Source organism: Rhinatrema bivittatum, chromosome 4 (genome assembly GCF_901001135.1).
Source record: "Rhinatrema bivittatum chromosome 4, aRhiBiv1.1, whole genome shotgun sequence".
NCBI classification, from domain to species: domain Eukaryota; kingdom Metazoa; phylum Chordata; class Amphibia; order Gymnophiona; family Rhinatrematidae; genus Rhinatrema; species Rhinatrema bivittatum.
This window is the reverse complement of record NC_042618.1, coordinates 19,716,863-19,733,025: the sequence shown is the minus strand read 5'-3', so window position 1 is coordinate 19,733,025 and position 16,163 is coordinate 19,716,863. Positions and strand designations below refer to the sequence as shown.

The 16,163-nt window shown below is 46.3% G+C and overlaps 1 protein-coding gene across 4 annotated transcripts in view; it reads left to right on the top strand.

Moving 5' to 3' along the window:
* Positions 1–16,163, top strand: part of CCDC88C (coiled-coil domain containing 88C) — a 569,522-nt gene that overhangs the window by 467,893 nt on the left and 85,466 nt on the right. For all 4 annotated transcript variants that reach the window (XR_003856192.1, XM_029597798.1, XM_029597797.1 and 1 more), the window contains exons 21-22: positions 4,690–4,833; positions 5,898–6,084. Coding sequence is in view for 3 of the 4 variants with exons in the window: in XM_029597798.1 (XP_029453658.1) it covers positions 4,690–4,833; positions 5,898–6,084 (331 nt within the window). In the remaining variant the exon portion in view is untranslated. The remainder of the gene's footprint in view (positions 1–4,689; positions 4,834–5,897; positions 6,085–16,163) is intronic.

Genomic DNA, 16,163 nt, shown 5'->3' with positions numbered 1-16,163 from the left:
GCTGACGATTTCAATGTATTATCTACTATGACGCCTAGATCTCTTTCTTGGGTGGTAGTTCCTAATATGGAACCTAACATCGTGTAACTACAGCTAGGGTTATTTTTCCCTATATGCAACACCTTGCACTTGTCCACATTAAATTTCATCTGCCATTTGGATGCCCAATCTTCCAGTCTTGCAAGGTCCTCCTGTAATGTATCACAGTCTGCTTGTGATTTAACTACTCTGAATAATTTTGTATCATCTGCAAATTTGATAACGTCACTCATTGTATTCCTTTCCAGATCATTGATATATATATTGAAAAGCACCGGTCCAAGTACAGATCCCTGAGGCACTCCACTGTTTACCCTTTTCCACTGAGAAAATTGACCATTTAGTCCTACTCTCTGTTTCCTGTCTTTTAACCAGTTTGTAATCCACGAAAGGACATCGCCTCCTATCCCATGACTTTTTAGTTTTCGTAGAAGCCTCTCATGAGGGACTTTGTCAAACGCCTTCTGAAAATCCAAATACACTACATCTACCGGTTCACCTTTATCCACATGTTTATTAACCCCTTCAAAAAAATGAAGCAGGTTTGTTAGGCAAGACTTCCCTTGGGTAAATCCATGTTGACTGTGTCCCATTAAATCATGTCTTTCTATATGCTCTACAATTTTGATCTTGAGGATAGTTTCCACTATTTTTCCCGGCACTGAAGTTAGGCTCACTGGTCTATAGTTACCCGGATCACCCCTGGAGCCTTTTTTAAATATTGGGGTTACATTGGCCACCCTCCAGTCTTCAGGTACAATGGATGATTTTAATGATAGGTTACAAATTTTAACTAATAGGTCAGAAATTTCATTTTTTAGTTCCTTTAGTACCCTGGGATGCATACCATCCGGTCCAGGTGACTTGCTACTCTTTAGTTTGTCAATCTGGCCTACTATATCTTCCAGGTTGACAGTGATTTCGTTCAGTTCGTCTGACTCATCACCCCTGAAAACCAACTCCGGAACTGGTATCTCCCCAACATCCTCACTAGTAAACACGGAAGCAAAGAATTCATTTAGTCTTTCTGCAATGGCCTTATCTTCCCTAAGAGCCCCTTTAACCCCTCGGTCATCTAATGGTCCAACCGACTCCCTCACAGGTTTCTTGCTTTGGATATATTTAAAAAAGTTTTTATTATGAGTTTTTGCCTCTATGGCCAACTTCATTTCAAATTCTCTCTTCGCTTGTTTTATCAATGTTTTACACTTAACTTGACAATGCTTATGTTTTATCCTATTTTCTTCAGATGGATCTTTCTTCCAATTTTTGAAGGATGATTTTTTGGCTAAAATAGCCTCTTTCACCTCACCTTTTAGTGGTTGAGTCCGCTATGCAATGTTCTAAAAAATCAAAAACTGAGGAGAAGGAGAGGCAAAGATCTTCTGGGCCTACTGGGGGTAAGAACTTTGCAGTACCTAGCCCCAACGGAGCTGCTGCTGCCCTCCCAAGTGATGTCACTGTTTGGACCAGCGGGGTCCTTTAAAGCCAGCCCTGCCTGAGATATTCTCGAGGAGAAGGAGAGGCAAAGATCTGCTGGACCTACCGGGGTAAGGACTTTGCAGTACCTGGCCCCAACAGAGTTGCCAGTGCCGCGGCCCTCCCAAGTGACGTCAGCGTTTGGACCGGCGGAGTCCTTTAATGCCAGCCTTGCCGCAGCATGTTGTGTCCACCCGTGTGTCGCCAAAGCTGCTTGCGCCGAAGGGGCGTGCGCGACTTAGCTCCAACTTTGCTCCCGACTTTGATCTTGATTTTGATATAATTGCTTTGTAAGAAGGAAACTTCTCTGAATCCTCCATCAAAAGGATCGAAGGATTTTTAAGGAGAGGCCGTGTTGGTAAGCCTTCAATTATTATTTATTTTTAAGATTAAGCATGCCTCATAGAAAGCGAAAGGGGCATTTACGGCTTGAGTCCTCTGCCTCAGCTCCAAACACTCCTTCACAATTGCGAATTGAAGGCTTTTTTGCTCCGGCTGGAGCCTCAACACCTGGCGGAAAGTCTGCAGAGGGACTAGGAGGGGAACATAGCCTGTCCCTCATGGACAATCAAACATCTTTGAGTCCAGGTGCACCTGAAATTCCTCCCCCTCCTACCCAAGGCAACCCTCAGGAACTCGTCCAGGATATTCTGCTACCTGCCGGAGGAGTCCTAGAAGCAGAGGGAGGACTTGAGGGGGGTGCAAGGGATTCTTTGCATGTGAATGGTTCTGAAATGATCAATGTTAATGTAAATGGGAAAATAGTGTTAAGTGAACATTCAAAAATTGAAATATCTAATAATGTGAATGAACATGAGAGGGGGGTTGAATCTGCAGGTGAAATCCAACTGATTTCTGAAGCCTGCCGAGCAGGGGGGGTGAATGCTGACTTCACAATACAAAAATTAGTTAAACCTAATATAATCACCTTAGATTCGATCTGGCATGCGATAACAACATTGGAGAAGTCAATTTCATCACTAGCTAGCTCAATTAATATTTCACAAAACATGATACAAGTTATGGAACCTAAAATAAATAATCATGAGGAAAAAATTAAGGATATCTCAGATAAGATAACATCAGTACAAGAGGTACAGACTACATTGATTCAGTCAAACACTATGTTGAGGAGGAAACTAGAAAATATGGAGAATAAGATGCGGTATTTAAATTTTGAGAATTTTAAATTTTCCAAGTATTAAATTAATCTCCCCTAAAGAACTATTTAAAAAATATCTTAAGGATATTTTACTGTTACCCTCTGATACATTCACATTTTATAAATTTTTGATATTATTGGTAGTGAGGTGGGAACAGCTAGCTGTTCCTAATTTGAATCTGGAAACGGATCTTACTGCTTTTTTAGAAGCTCCAACTGAAGAACAGCTAGAACATCAGGGAACCTTATTAGTATCTTTTACTTATCCGGTAGATAGAGACTTAGTCTTAAGATTGTTCCTAAAACATCGTAATAAATTGTATTATGGACAAAAGTTCTGGATTTACCCAGACATTGTGAAAGATGCACAAATTCGTAGGAAAAGTTTTGTGGGACTGTGCCAAGAAGCTAGATTATTAGGTGCCTAAGTAAATATTAGGTATCCTTGTAAATGTTTGTTGCAGCATAAAGGAAAAAGTTATATCTTTTATGATCCTTTACAAATGAAAAGTTATCTAGATAATTGTAGAAGAGAAGCTAGCATTACCCTAACCCATTCAGATGCAATTTAGATATAAGGGCTGATAATATCCTCTTTATTTGTCTATTGAATTATCTTTGAGATGATGTTCCATTTTTTCCAGAGATCCTTTTGTTTCTTTATATTAAATAAGTAGGAAAATAAGTTTACTGAAACAAACTTAGAAATATGTTGTTAAATTTCTTTTCTTTTTTCTTTGTTCTTTTCTTTAAGAGTATTAGAGTTAAGATGTGATGTAAACTTTCCTGTTTGTATAAATGAAAAATTGATAAAGAATTTAAAAAAAACTTTTAAAAAATCAAAAACACACGCCTCTAACCCGCCGGGACGGGATAATCGGTGTTCAGACGATTTCACAAGAAGAATATATCAAAACTCCATGTTAGCCGCTCGCATACAGCACCACCAGTTCTACATGGTACAATACTGTACGAATGTATTCAGGCGACGAACGGGATGCTCACCTCTACTGGGGAGCCGATTCCACCTTGCCTTCAAGACATGGAGGAATGTTCCAGACATCTACGAGCGGTTCGAAACCTCGTCTAGAGCTTCAGCTGCAACCATTGCAGCTTGCAGGATAGCATGACAGGGGTACAGTTGTCAAACTGTGAATTTTGGGACAATGTCTGCTGTAAATACTATCCTATGGAATTTGTCTCTGTTTTCAAAGTGAAAGTATGCTTGTATTTTCACTTTGAAATTTGCTGTGAGAATAAAGTACCCCAGACATTTGCACCTCCTTTTTCTGCAGGTATGTGTTTTATGGAAAATGCATGCAGATTCTTACTCCCCCCAACTAAAACATGTCCCCTGGAATGCTGCCTTTAAGTGTGACTTAGAGGTATGTATATTGAGGAACAATATGCATGCTTTTATTTCCATTGAGGGAGCACAGCTTTCAAACAGCCCATTTATCTGTGTAAATTGCTATTACCCTTGAAAATTATTTTGAAAATGTTTCTCCCTGTTTCATGCTTAACCATGATGGATTCCCTTTCCCTCAGGGGCCGAGAAAGCTGCTTCTACAGCATTTCTAGCCCCAGCTGATCCTTGTTGTAGGAAGGCTTGATTTTTAAGAATTGAACTGAGGACCTTGAATATGGTAGAACATAGCACTCCCACTGAGCCATCAAGCCAGCCTCATAACTATTTTAAATTGTTTTCCTATCAATGGGCTTTCATCCAGTGAAACATTCTGATTAGTTCCAAAAGCTTACTTGAAATTCCAAAATCCTGTTGCTTTGTCCCATTTATCTTTCAGCATATATTTCTTTGTAGAGTAATTGATTGGCTTTTTTTTTTTTTTTACTGAAACACTCTAAATGCACTGTTGTCTTGTATTTTGCTCTGCACACTGGTTATTGTATTGTTTTAATATTAATATGAATGCTCGCCAAGAACTTTAGATTGAGTCAGAAATATTTAAAATAAGTTTGCATAAATATGTGTATATATATATTTGCAGTTATAACAGTTTGGTGGCACATAAAGCAAAATTGGAAGAACTGGAAATTGCTTTGAAAACAGAGAGAGAGATTCTGCAGCAAGAAAAAAGAAAAAATGTCATCACTACAGGAGAAAATCAGAAACTGAGAGAAGACCTGGACAGGTAAGGTCTTCAGCGTTCCAAGTGACCTGATCACCTGCCAAAGACAAATCCTGTTTAATGGTAAGATGTGCTAAGGGATATCCAAACATATATCAGCAGTATTCACAACAAACCAAGTCAAGTACAATAAAAAGAAAGGTGGTGAAGGAATAAAAACTGGAAGAAAAAAAATAGTTGAACGAAAGAGTAGAAAATGTCTTTTGGTGTCTGGCAGTGCTCAGCTTTACCTGTGACTATCTGGTCTCTTCCCCAGCCCACACCTCACCTGTCATTACCACTCTGGGTGCTGTTAAGCAGCCAGGCTGCTCTACTCCTCCTGAATTCAGGTATGGTAGCAGTGAAATGTAACACCAAAAAGTGTGCAAAACACATTAGGAATAGAGTGATGGAAGAATTTAGTGGATTCCCAGAGATTTATTTGGATTTATTACATGGCGTTTTGAATAAGAAATTCATCCAAGGTGGGGCACAAAATATTAGAGTGGCAGCATACAGTCAGAGATAGTAGATAAAGCAGCTTAACAGTTCTAGTCAGAAGAAGGTAGACAGGACTAAATTTGAAATAAGCAACATCTCAGCAAAACAGTAGATCGTAGCAGCACTCATAGAATAATGTAGTATTGATGGCTGAAAAAGACCAAATGGTCCATCCAGTCTGCCTAGAAAGTTTCCTGTAGAAGCAACTGCCACTGTGCAGGTTACCTCATTCTTTCTGTTAAGGATAGCAACAGCTGCTCCAAAAACCATAAAGAACTGCCCGTGCGCTCTTGGGGAGAGAACTATATTAAAGCCTTTCAGGAGAACGGACCTTCCAGACCCCACAAATGAAGGGGCTGAATCTGAATGGCTCCTGACTTGTTCTAGTTGCACTGAGGGTTCACCTAGCCCTTAATGGTAACAGAACTAGCTGTCTGATACATTAAAAAAAAATGAGTGGTGAAAATAATTGGTTAGTTTGCATGGCTCTATTGCTATCTATTTATCACAGAAATCTCATTTTGATTTTGGGGAGTGTTCTGAGAGGTTATTGTTTTTCACATGTAGTCTGTGTTTCTTGTTCCCAGGGTGAATTTCTTGCATAGTCAGCTAAAGGAGGAGTACACAGGCCTACACACACACACTAAGGAACTGAAAACCACTCTGAACAATGCACAACTGGAACTGAACCGCTGGCAAGCCCGTTTTGACGAGTTAAAAGAACAGCACCAGAACATGGATCTTGCATTGAGCAAACTAGATAATCACTGTGAGGCAAGTATCTTTAGGTCAAGGAAAACATTAATTAAATTAACAAGATTTAATCTGTGAATAATCACAAGCCAAACATGCATTGTGTATTCACCTAAACCTACCTAACTTCTGCTAAAAATACATGAAGTGAATATACAAAAGCTACTTAGCCCTGTAAGTAGGACTTATCTGACTAAGTAGCAGCTGCTGAATATCCGGCTATGTTCAGTGGCTGCCACTTAAACAGATAAGTCACTTATCTGGGTAAGTTTTTAGCCGGATAACGTGGATGGGCATAACAGGGCGGTGCTACTTAGTTGGATAACTTATCCGGCTAAGAAGTGAAATTCAGACTTAAGCCAAATAAGTTATCCATCTAAGGGCCAGATTCATTAAGGCTTTTTTCCCATTTTGTGTGTGAAAAACCCTTAGGGGCAGATTTTCAAAGCCTTCGTGTGCCAAGCCTATTTTGCATAGGCCCGGCAACGCTCGCAAGCCCCAGGATGCGTGTAAGTCCCGGGGCTTGAAAAAATGGGCGGGGCGTGGGCATGGCCAGAAGCGTCTCCACTGCCGCTGGGCCCGGGGATCGCGCAACCTACGCCTGCCCAGAGGCAGGCGCAACTTCTGCAATAAAGGTCAGGTGGGGGGTTTAGGTAGGGCTGGGGGGCGGGGAAGGGAGGGGAAATGCTCATCATCATTCTGAGTTTTCTATTTCCCCCAGGGAAGCCCTGTGTATTCCATAATTTTCCCTCATCCTTTTGGTCTGTTAGCCCAAAACCTGTCTACAAGATTTCCTGGAGATAAATTGTGATCTGGTGGTAGGTATTCAACACATAGCTGGATATCTCAGTTAGGTAACTTAGAATATTCAGCTGCAGGGCTATGCAGATGAATATCCCCAGATAAATTGCTACTTAGCTAGATAAATCTTATCCATTTAAGTTTAGATCACTATTGAGCAGATCTAACTTAGTACCTGATTTACTAAGGGCCAGATTTTAGTAGCTACGCCCGATTTTATAACATGCGAGCATGCCGAGCCCTAGGGGAGCCCCGATGGCTTTCCCTGTTCCCTTCACCCCCCCCCCCCCCCCACACACACACACACACACACACACACACACACACACACACCTTCACCGACAGGTGGCGAGAGAAGAAACATTGTTACTCTTACGTTCATAATATTTTCTCATATTAACCGGTATACATGCTTTTTGTTATTGTGCTACTTAACATGTTTATTGTAAAGCTTTTTGCTGAATTAATGTTTTCTGTAAACCGAGGTGATGTGCCTCACGTGCCGCGGTATATAAAAATCCATAAATAATAAATAAATAAAACAAAAAAGAGACCCTGTAAAAGGAATTGTCCAAAAGACCAAGAAAGGGAACTAGAAAACTAAGATCAGACAGCAAAAGTAAAAAAAAAAAAAAAAAATTTTTAGTGATTGGCATATGTTATCTTTCAGAACGTGCAAGAGTAGTACTTTCTCTATGCTGGTCTTGTGATGCACAAGATCAGCATGGAGGAACTGGAAGCCTGCAAATTTTTAATACCGCAGGGCCTGCACAGAGGAGGCAGCAGAATGGGCTTCAGTGCCAGTAGTAGCGATCGGTGCCTCCCCAATGGCCACGTGGCAGCAGTGACAGCGGTAGCAGAGGAATGAAAGAGGCCCCGAGGCTCCTGGTAAAAGAAAGAGAGGGATCCTCCTTCAATGTGTGCATGGGTATGAATGGGGAGTCTGCTTGGGGAAGGGGGGGTGTGAATGAATGGGTGCCTGCCTGTGTATGAGAATGGATGGGTGCCTTCCTTTGGTCAATCTGTCTGAGAGAATGGGTGCTTACCTGAGTGTGTGTGTGTGAGAAAAAATTGGTGCCTGCCTGGAGGTCTGTGTGTGTGTGTGAGAATGAGTGTTTGCATGCCTGGGTGGGTGAGAATGAATGGGAGTTTGCCTGGTGTGTGTGTGTGTGTGTGTGTGTATGTGTATGTGAGGGAGCCATTGAGAGTGTGTGTGTGTGAGAGAGAATCCAGGGGAGTAAAAGCTTGTGTGGGTGGATGGGGGGAGAGAAAAAGGATCTTTTCAGCCTGTGTATGAGAGAGAGAAGCTGTGGGTGTGTATAAGAGCATGTATGTGTGTGTATGTGACTGTGTATGTGTGAGAGAGAATGGACATGCAAATATAAGTGAGAGAGGATGAAGTTTGTGCGACCGCCTCCCCCCCCCCCCCCCCCCCCCCCCCCCCAAATCCTAGACAATCACAGGGTGACTGGAAATCAAGAGTTCCCAGGTATGGACAGCAGAGGCTTTTTTTTTTAATCCTTCTTAGTTTTAATTATTGGGTGTTATTTAATGTCTGTTTTGAAATATTTTATTAGTGCTTGGGTAACTTTTAAAAGATGTATATGATTTAATAGAGGTTCTATTTGTCAGTTTTGAAATATTTATTCTTTTATCAATTTGGTTTTACTATTATAATCAATGCTTTGTTTCTTTATTTTATTGTTTGTTTTATGAGGAATGGTAGTTCTGGTTTTCCATTGCTACACACAGAGTCTAGCTTCTTGGGGTTTACATTCAGTTTGTCTGCATATTGCTGGTTCTAATTTGTGATCCTTTATTCTGTATTTGGTGAGAGTCTGTTTCTGCTCTGCATGTGCGACCAAAGTGAGAGATTTTGCTAGCATGTAGTGTCTGTGTAGGGATCTATAGCAATCGGGTTTGTTTTGTTTCCTCAGTAGGTGGTGTATTGGTATTCTGGGACCCAGTGTAATATTTACCTGTGCTTTTTCACAAGTAGGGTTCTTGCTTTGAATCTTTGGTGTTACTACTGTTAAGATGATATAGGTTTGCTGTATAGATTCAGTGTCTCTTTTTGCGGGGTTTTGTGTTAGTTCACAACGTGTCTGGCAGTGAAAGCTGTTTGTGCTGCTGTTACTGTGAGGTGACACCAGAATTTGAAAATATTTTTTTGTATGATGAGCTGTAAGGGAAACATCCAAGCTTCATTGTTGGGGGAATTTCTGCGAATGCACAGTGTTACGGAACCGGGGGTGAAGGATTTATATTGACATCTTGTCCCTTCCTGTATATATTCCAGACTTCACTCTCATAGCCATATAGAATTAGTTGAATAAGGTTTCGAATAATTTTAATGGTAGTTTTACTAGAAGTGTGAAACTAGCCAGCTTTTTAAAATTGTGCAGAAGACTTTCCTATTGAGACTTTTTTTATAGCCAATTTTAAAGCAGAGGGCCATGCTGTGGCGGTGCATGTGATACAAGGAAATGTCATTTTGGCTTGCCCCCACCCCACTTCCTCCAAAAAAAATTCTTCTGTCTAGAGACGCCACTTATTTTCTGTGACCTTAAGCATTAGTATAAGAAAGATGGTGGTCGCGCTGAAGAGGCAGACAAATGGATTGGCCCCCTGGCGCCGGAGACCCTCGGTGCGCCACTGGGCTGCCGGTAGAGCCTAACCCGCCATTTCCTAGCGTGTAGCAGATGGACTCATTACAAATGGGTATAGTGTGCTCGTGCTAGCAGTTGGAGACGGATCTGACGTCAGCACGTGGTACATATACCCCTGCAGGAAGTGCAGCAGCTCAGTAGTTTCCGTCTCCAAAGCAGTTTGGAGCTCCCTCACGCTCGCTGTTTCCAAATTCTACTAAATTCATAGAAGAATCCTACCTGAAGACGAGCCCCGCACTCCTGCGGTGATACCCTCTGGTCCCTCCCCCAGTTGAGTTTCCCGGGGTGATTTCCGTGGTCCCTCGGAGGTACGAGCCTCGGTCTGGTGGCCGAATCGCGGCAGGGACCTAGCCCCCGAGTGAGACAGGCTTGGGCGCGGCATAGAGGCAGCCTCGGTCCCGATCCGTTCGCGGTGAGGACTTGGCCCCCGAGCGAGACGGGTTCGGGCGTGGCCTAGAGGCAGTGGGTGCACTTCCTCGAGCGCGGCAGTGACGGTAATCACCCTCTCCCCCCCGCAGCCGGAGACCGCCCGGGTCGCAGCCGGGAAGCGCCGAAGATCAGGTAAGGAGTACATCTTTACTGGTCTCCGAGGAAGCGAGGATTAGCGGGGTCTACCTGCGTGGCAGCCCGCCAAGGAGGTCGCCATTTTCCTGCCTGCTCGCCATCACTATCTGCCCTGGTTCGCCGCCTCGCTCTGGCGCTCGGACTAAGCGCACGGGCGACGGGCGCATATGTTAGGCGCCCGAAAATAATTGGGCGCGCACGCTGCTAAGCGCACGCTGCTAGGCGCACATCTTTCGCGCATATTACAAGGCGCATACTTCGGCTGGGGAGCCGGCGCATAGAGATAACAGACACGATGGAGCGTATGAGAGCCCATGCGTCCGCAGAGCCGGCACCTCCAGAATCAGGCATAAGAGCTCTAGGCCTCTGCTCAGCATGCCACCTCAGAGCTACACAGAGCGAGGAAGCAGACTCCCTATGTGTCCAATGTGAGGAGGCCCTGGGAGTTCCAGGGCCGGTCCCAGCCCAGCGTAATTGCTAGTTCCTCAGGGAACATCCCGGACCTAGCAGGCCGTGGTGAGCAGCCAGGGAACCCTAGAGACCTGGTGCCCCTAAGGTTAGAACCTGCTTCGCTCTCCTGGGTGGAATTATTCAAGGGGATTCACGCCTTTGTCAAGATGCAGTCTGATCCCCGAACGGACCCATACGTACTGGATGACCCTGCCCCTGGACCCTCAAGACCTAGGCACGGCCACCCGGTAGCCCCACTTATGGGGACTCAGATTACTGTGAGGAAGAGGGTGAGCTCCCCGAGGAGGGAGAATTTCCCTCGGGGATAGAGCCGTATTGAACCATGAGACGTTTCTTTCTTAAAGAGGATCTCCCAGACCTGGTCTCTCAATGCCTGTCGGAGCTGGCTATCCCGGGCCAAGGCACCCCAGGGGAACCTAGAATGAACCCCCTGCTAGAGGGCCTGCGTCAGACGGCTCACCATTTCCCCTCCTACAAGCAGCACAGCAGCTAATCTATCTGGAGTGGAATGCGCCGGAGGCCTCATTCAAGGGAGGTCGGGCTTTGTCTAGCATGTACCCCCTGGACCCGGCAACCAAGGAGCTGCTGGCGTGCCCCAAGGTAGACGCCATAGTTTGCGCAATTGTGAAGCGTACCACCATTCCGGTGGAGGGAGGGGCGGCCCTCAAGGATGCACATGATCGGCGCATGGACGCCATTCTGAAACAAGCCTTTGAGGTGGCAGCCATGTCCCTACGAATTGCGACCTGCTGCACCGTGGTGACGCGTTCCTGTTTATCACAAGCCAGGAACAACACCCCAGGAGAAGAAATGGAATCAGCCCTCTCGTTCCTCAATGACGCTGCCTCCGACCTAGTCCGTACGGCAGCCAAGGGGAGTGTCATCCTCAGTGGCGGCCAGGAGACTGCTCTGGCTACGCAATTGGTCGGCCGACTCCTCCTCCAAGACGCGCCTTACAAGAATGCCCTTTAAGGGATCCCTCCTGTTCGGCAGCGACCTCGAGAAACTGGCTAATAAATGGGGCGCATCTCCATTACCCCGTCTACCAGAAGACAAGTCAAGGAGGAACCAGCGCCCTTTTCCTAGGCCATCCAAAGGTAGAAGCTCTCAGCGCTTCAACCCCTACAGGGCTCGCTACCAAGCACCTCGTTCTCAGACCAGGAACCAGTCCTTTCGGACCAGGCACAGCAAGAGGGGAACTGGCTCGGGTTTGGGTCCAGGCCGCACCCCACAATGAGAATCAGCCGACCCATCTGGGAGAAGAAGCCATAGGGGGCAGGCTAACCCTATTCTACCGCAGGTGGGTCGAGATTACTTCGGACCAGTGGGTCCTCGCCATTGTCCGGGAAGGGTATTACCTGGACTTCCTTCATCTCCCTCCAGACAAGTTTGTGGAATCTCCTTGTCCGCCCCTCAAGAGGGCGGCACTGGAAGCTACCTTGGGGAGGCTCCTGTCCCTAAAAGCCATAATCCCAGTGCCTGCATGGGAGATAAATTCTGGGCATTACTCCATTTATTTTATCGTCCCCAAGAAGGGGGGGGCACCTTCAGACCCGTCCTGGACCTCAAGTCAGTCAACCGGTACTTACGGGTCCCAGGATTTCGCATGGAAACTCTGCGGTCAGTCCGAAGCGCAATACAGCCAGGGGAGTATCTGACATCCCTGGATCTGTCAGAGGCTTATTTGCATATCCCAATCCATCGGGATCACCAGCGCTACTTACGCTTCAAAGTCCTGGATCAACACTTTCAGTTCTGGGCTCTACCCTTCGGGTTAGCCACCGCGCCGCAGACCTTTACCAAGGTAATAGTGGTGGCGGCGTCACTCAGGAAGGAAGGAATTCTCGTCCATCCCTATCTAGACGATTGGCTGATCAGGGCATAGTCACCGGAGGAGAGCCACCGGGCAACCAACAGAGTTATATCTCTTCTGGAAAGCCTAGGATGGGTAGTCAACACAAGCAAGAGTTCCCTACAGCCTTCGCAGTCACTGGAATACCTAGGAGTCCGATTCGACACCCAGGGAGACAAAGTCAGCCTGACCTCCAAGAGGAGATCAAAACTCCGGAATCGTTTGCAGAATCTGCTGAGCACCACCCGGCCCACAGCTTGGGATTACCTACAGGTCCTCGGCCTAATGGCCTCCACTCTGGAAGTGGTACCATGGGCACGGGCTCATATGAGGCCGTTACAATGCGCCCTCTTGTCTCGGTGGAGCCCACGATTACAGAACTACACCGTGCATCTACCTCTTCCGGCCAGAGTACGGCATCAGCTATGGTGGTGGCTGCAGCCCGGCCACATGAGCTGGGGGTCAAAAATGTCCTCTCCAACCTGGACCCTGCTAACTACAGATGCCAGCCTCAGCGGCTGGGGAGCACACTGCGAAGAACTAACCGCCCAAGGGCGGTGGAACAGAGAAGAGTCGGGGTGGAACATCAACCGACTAGAGGCACGGGCAGTCAGGTTAGCATGCCTGCGATTTGCCCACAGACTTCGCAACAGAGCAGTCAGAGTAATGTCAGACAATGCCATCACGGTGGCATACATCAACCGGCAGGGCGGAACCAGAAGCAGACAGGTATCCTTAGAAATAGCCCCCCTGATGGCTTGGGCGGAAGCAAATCTCCAGGACATCTCCGCCGTCCACATCGCCGGGAAGGACAACACCACGGCAGACTTCCTCAGCAGAGAAAGCCTAAACCCGGGGGAATGGCAGCTGTCGTCCATGGCCTTCCAGATGATCATGGATCAGTGGGGGACGCCGGGCATGGACCTACTAGCGGACAGGTCCAACGCTCAAGTACCCAGATACTTCAGTCGCAGGCGAGACCCTCTATCCCAGGGGATCGACGCCCTGGTACAGCCATGGCCTCAGGAGATCCTGCTGTACGCCTTTCCCCCATGGCCCCTGCTGGGCGCCATTATACACAAGATTCAGCGGCACAGAGGCCTAGTTCTTCTGGTGGCCCCGGACTGGCCAAGAAGACCCTGGTACGCGGACATGAGAAGACTGCTGGCAGGGGATCCTCTACCCCTGCCCCCTCACAGGGACCTGCTGCGACAAGGTCCCATCCTCCACGAGGATCCAGCTCAATTCTCTCTTACGGTCTGGCCCTTGAGAGGGCGCGACTGAAGAAAAGGGGATACTCGGGGTCGGTAATAAATACACTCCTCAGAGCATGCAAGTTCTCCACATCACTAACTTATATAAGGATCTGGAGAGTATTTGAAGCCTGGTGCAAAACTCGCAGTGCCAAGCCGCATGCCACTAAAATCCCCATCATTTTGGGTTTCCTGCAAGATGGACTTCAGAAGGGTCTGTCCCTCAATTCAATCAAGGTTCAGATGGCAGCGCTATCCTGCTACGGCCCCAGGAGGGACGGCAATAGCATTGCCACACACCCAGACGTTTCACGTTTCCTGAAAGGAGTCAAACACATTCGCCCGCCACTGAAGTGGCCAGTGCCCCTGTGGAACCTCAACCTAGTTTTGGAATTCCTAGCGGGACCCGCCTTCAGACCTCTCCGAGGCCTGTCCCTCCGTGTGTTAACCTTGAAGATGGTGTTCTTGCTGGCCGTATGCTCAGCACGCCGCATCTCAGAGCTACAAGCACTGTCCTGCCGTGATCCATTTCTCAGAATCACCCCAGGGGCTATCCATCTTCGCACGGTTCCCTCCTTCTTACCCAAAGTAGTCTCACACTTCCACCTCAACCAAACCATATCCTTGCCAACCATGGAAGGTTTGAAGAAGTCGGAAGAAGGTCGAATACTGCGCCATCTCGACATCGGCAGGCTGCTGTCCAGATACCTGGAAATGTCGGAAGCAGTACGAAAGATGGGACCACCTGTTCGTCCTTCACAGCGGGAAGAGGCAAGGGGAAGCGGCCTCACGGGCGACTATTGCTCGCTGGATCAAAGAAGTTATCAAGACGGCCTACGTAGAAGCGGGAAAACCACCACCTCTATGGGTCAAGGCTCACTCTACCAGAGCCCAAGTGGCCTCCTGGGCGGAAACTAGGATGCTGTCGCCTGCAGAGATATGTAAAGTGGCAACGTGGTCCTCCCTCCATACCTTCTCCAGATTCTACCATCTGGACGTCCAGGCCAGGGAGGATACAGCATTTGCATGGGCAATCCTGAGCGGACCTCGGGCAGCCTCCCACCCAGTCCGGGAGTAGCTTTTGTACATCCCATTTGTAATGAGTCCATCTGCTACACGCTAGGAAATGGAGAGATTACTTACCTGATAATCTCGTTTTCCTTAGTGTAGGCAGATGGACTCAGCATCCCGCCCGGCTGCCGATATACATGGGGTTTCACCGTTTCAAGGTAAGTCATGTTTCCTTACGTAGGGCATCCACCCTGTCTGGTGTAGACGCCTTCCGGTTGAGAACACTGGCGGTCTCCAGCTACTATCAATCGGTCAGGCTAATCATGTTTGGTTAATCAATCGGTCAGTCACACATATATCCATGAAGCTTTTGCAAGGAAGATTACTGAGCTGCTGCACTTCCTGCAGGGGGTATATGTACCACGTGCTGACGTCAGATCCGTCTCCAACTGCTAGCACGAGCACACAATACCCATTTGTAATGAGTCCATCTGCCTACACTAAGAAAAACGAGATTATCAGGTAAGTAATCTCTCCAATAGCCAAAGAAGGAAAGAGGTTGCTGGCGGAACGGAAGCCAACCCACCGGCGGCTCAGCAGCTTAAAATGAGAGGCCAGTGTTCCTGTTGATGCATGCATCCCGTGCACAACTTTACGAGCAGGCACACACAGCTTCCACTCGTTCCCCTCCCCTTCCCCCCCATAAGCAGGAAGGCTGGTGGGCCATGTTGGAGCTCATCTCACCACAACCTGAAGAGAATTGGAGGCCCATGGGGCCGTGGTGGAGCTCATCCCATCACAGCCCAATGACAGCAGGAGGCCATGTGAGTGAGTGACAACTTGTATGTATTTGTTTAGAACCTATGTGTGTGTGTGTCTGTGTGAGTATGTATTCCTGTGAATGTGCCTGAGTGAGAGCCTGTGTGCTTGTGTCTGTTTGTGTATGTTTGTGTACCTGTAAGAGTATGTGTCAATATAGGCTCTCATAGGCATGCACAAACACAGATATAATGTATCTGTGAGAGAATGAATACGTTATTGTGCGTGTGAGAGAGAGAGATGATAAAACTTTTGTTGTACTACTTCCCCCAATCCTTGATGAACTCAGGGTGACTGAAAATCAAAAGATCCCAGGAATGGAGAGCAGAAGATTTTTTAATCCTTATTAGTTTTAATTATTGGGTGTAATTTGATATTGCTACTCTTTTGAAATGAATAGAACATTTTTAGATTACTGGAATTTTTATTCATGAAATATTTTGAAATATTTTATTGGAATTTGGGAAACTTTTTATATTTTATTCATTAACTGGTTTGAAATATTTAATATGATTTTAATATTATGATTTATATTTCTTGATTTTATTTAATGTTTTTATGAAAAATGGTAGTTTCTGGTTTTCTATTGTTGCTCTGCATTTAGAGGCTGGCTTTTTGTGGGTTCCAGTTTTTCTTCTCAGTACGTTTCTCTTTATACTT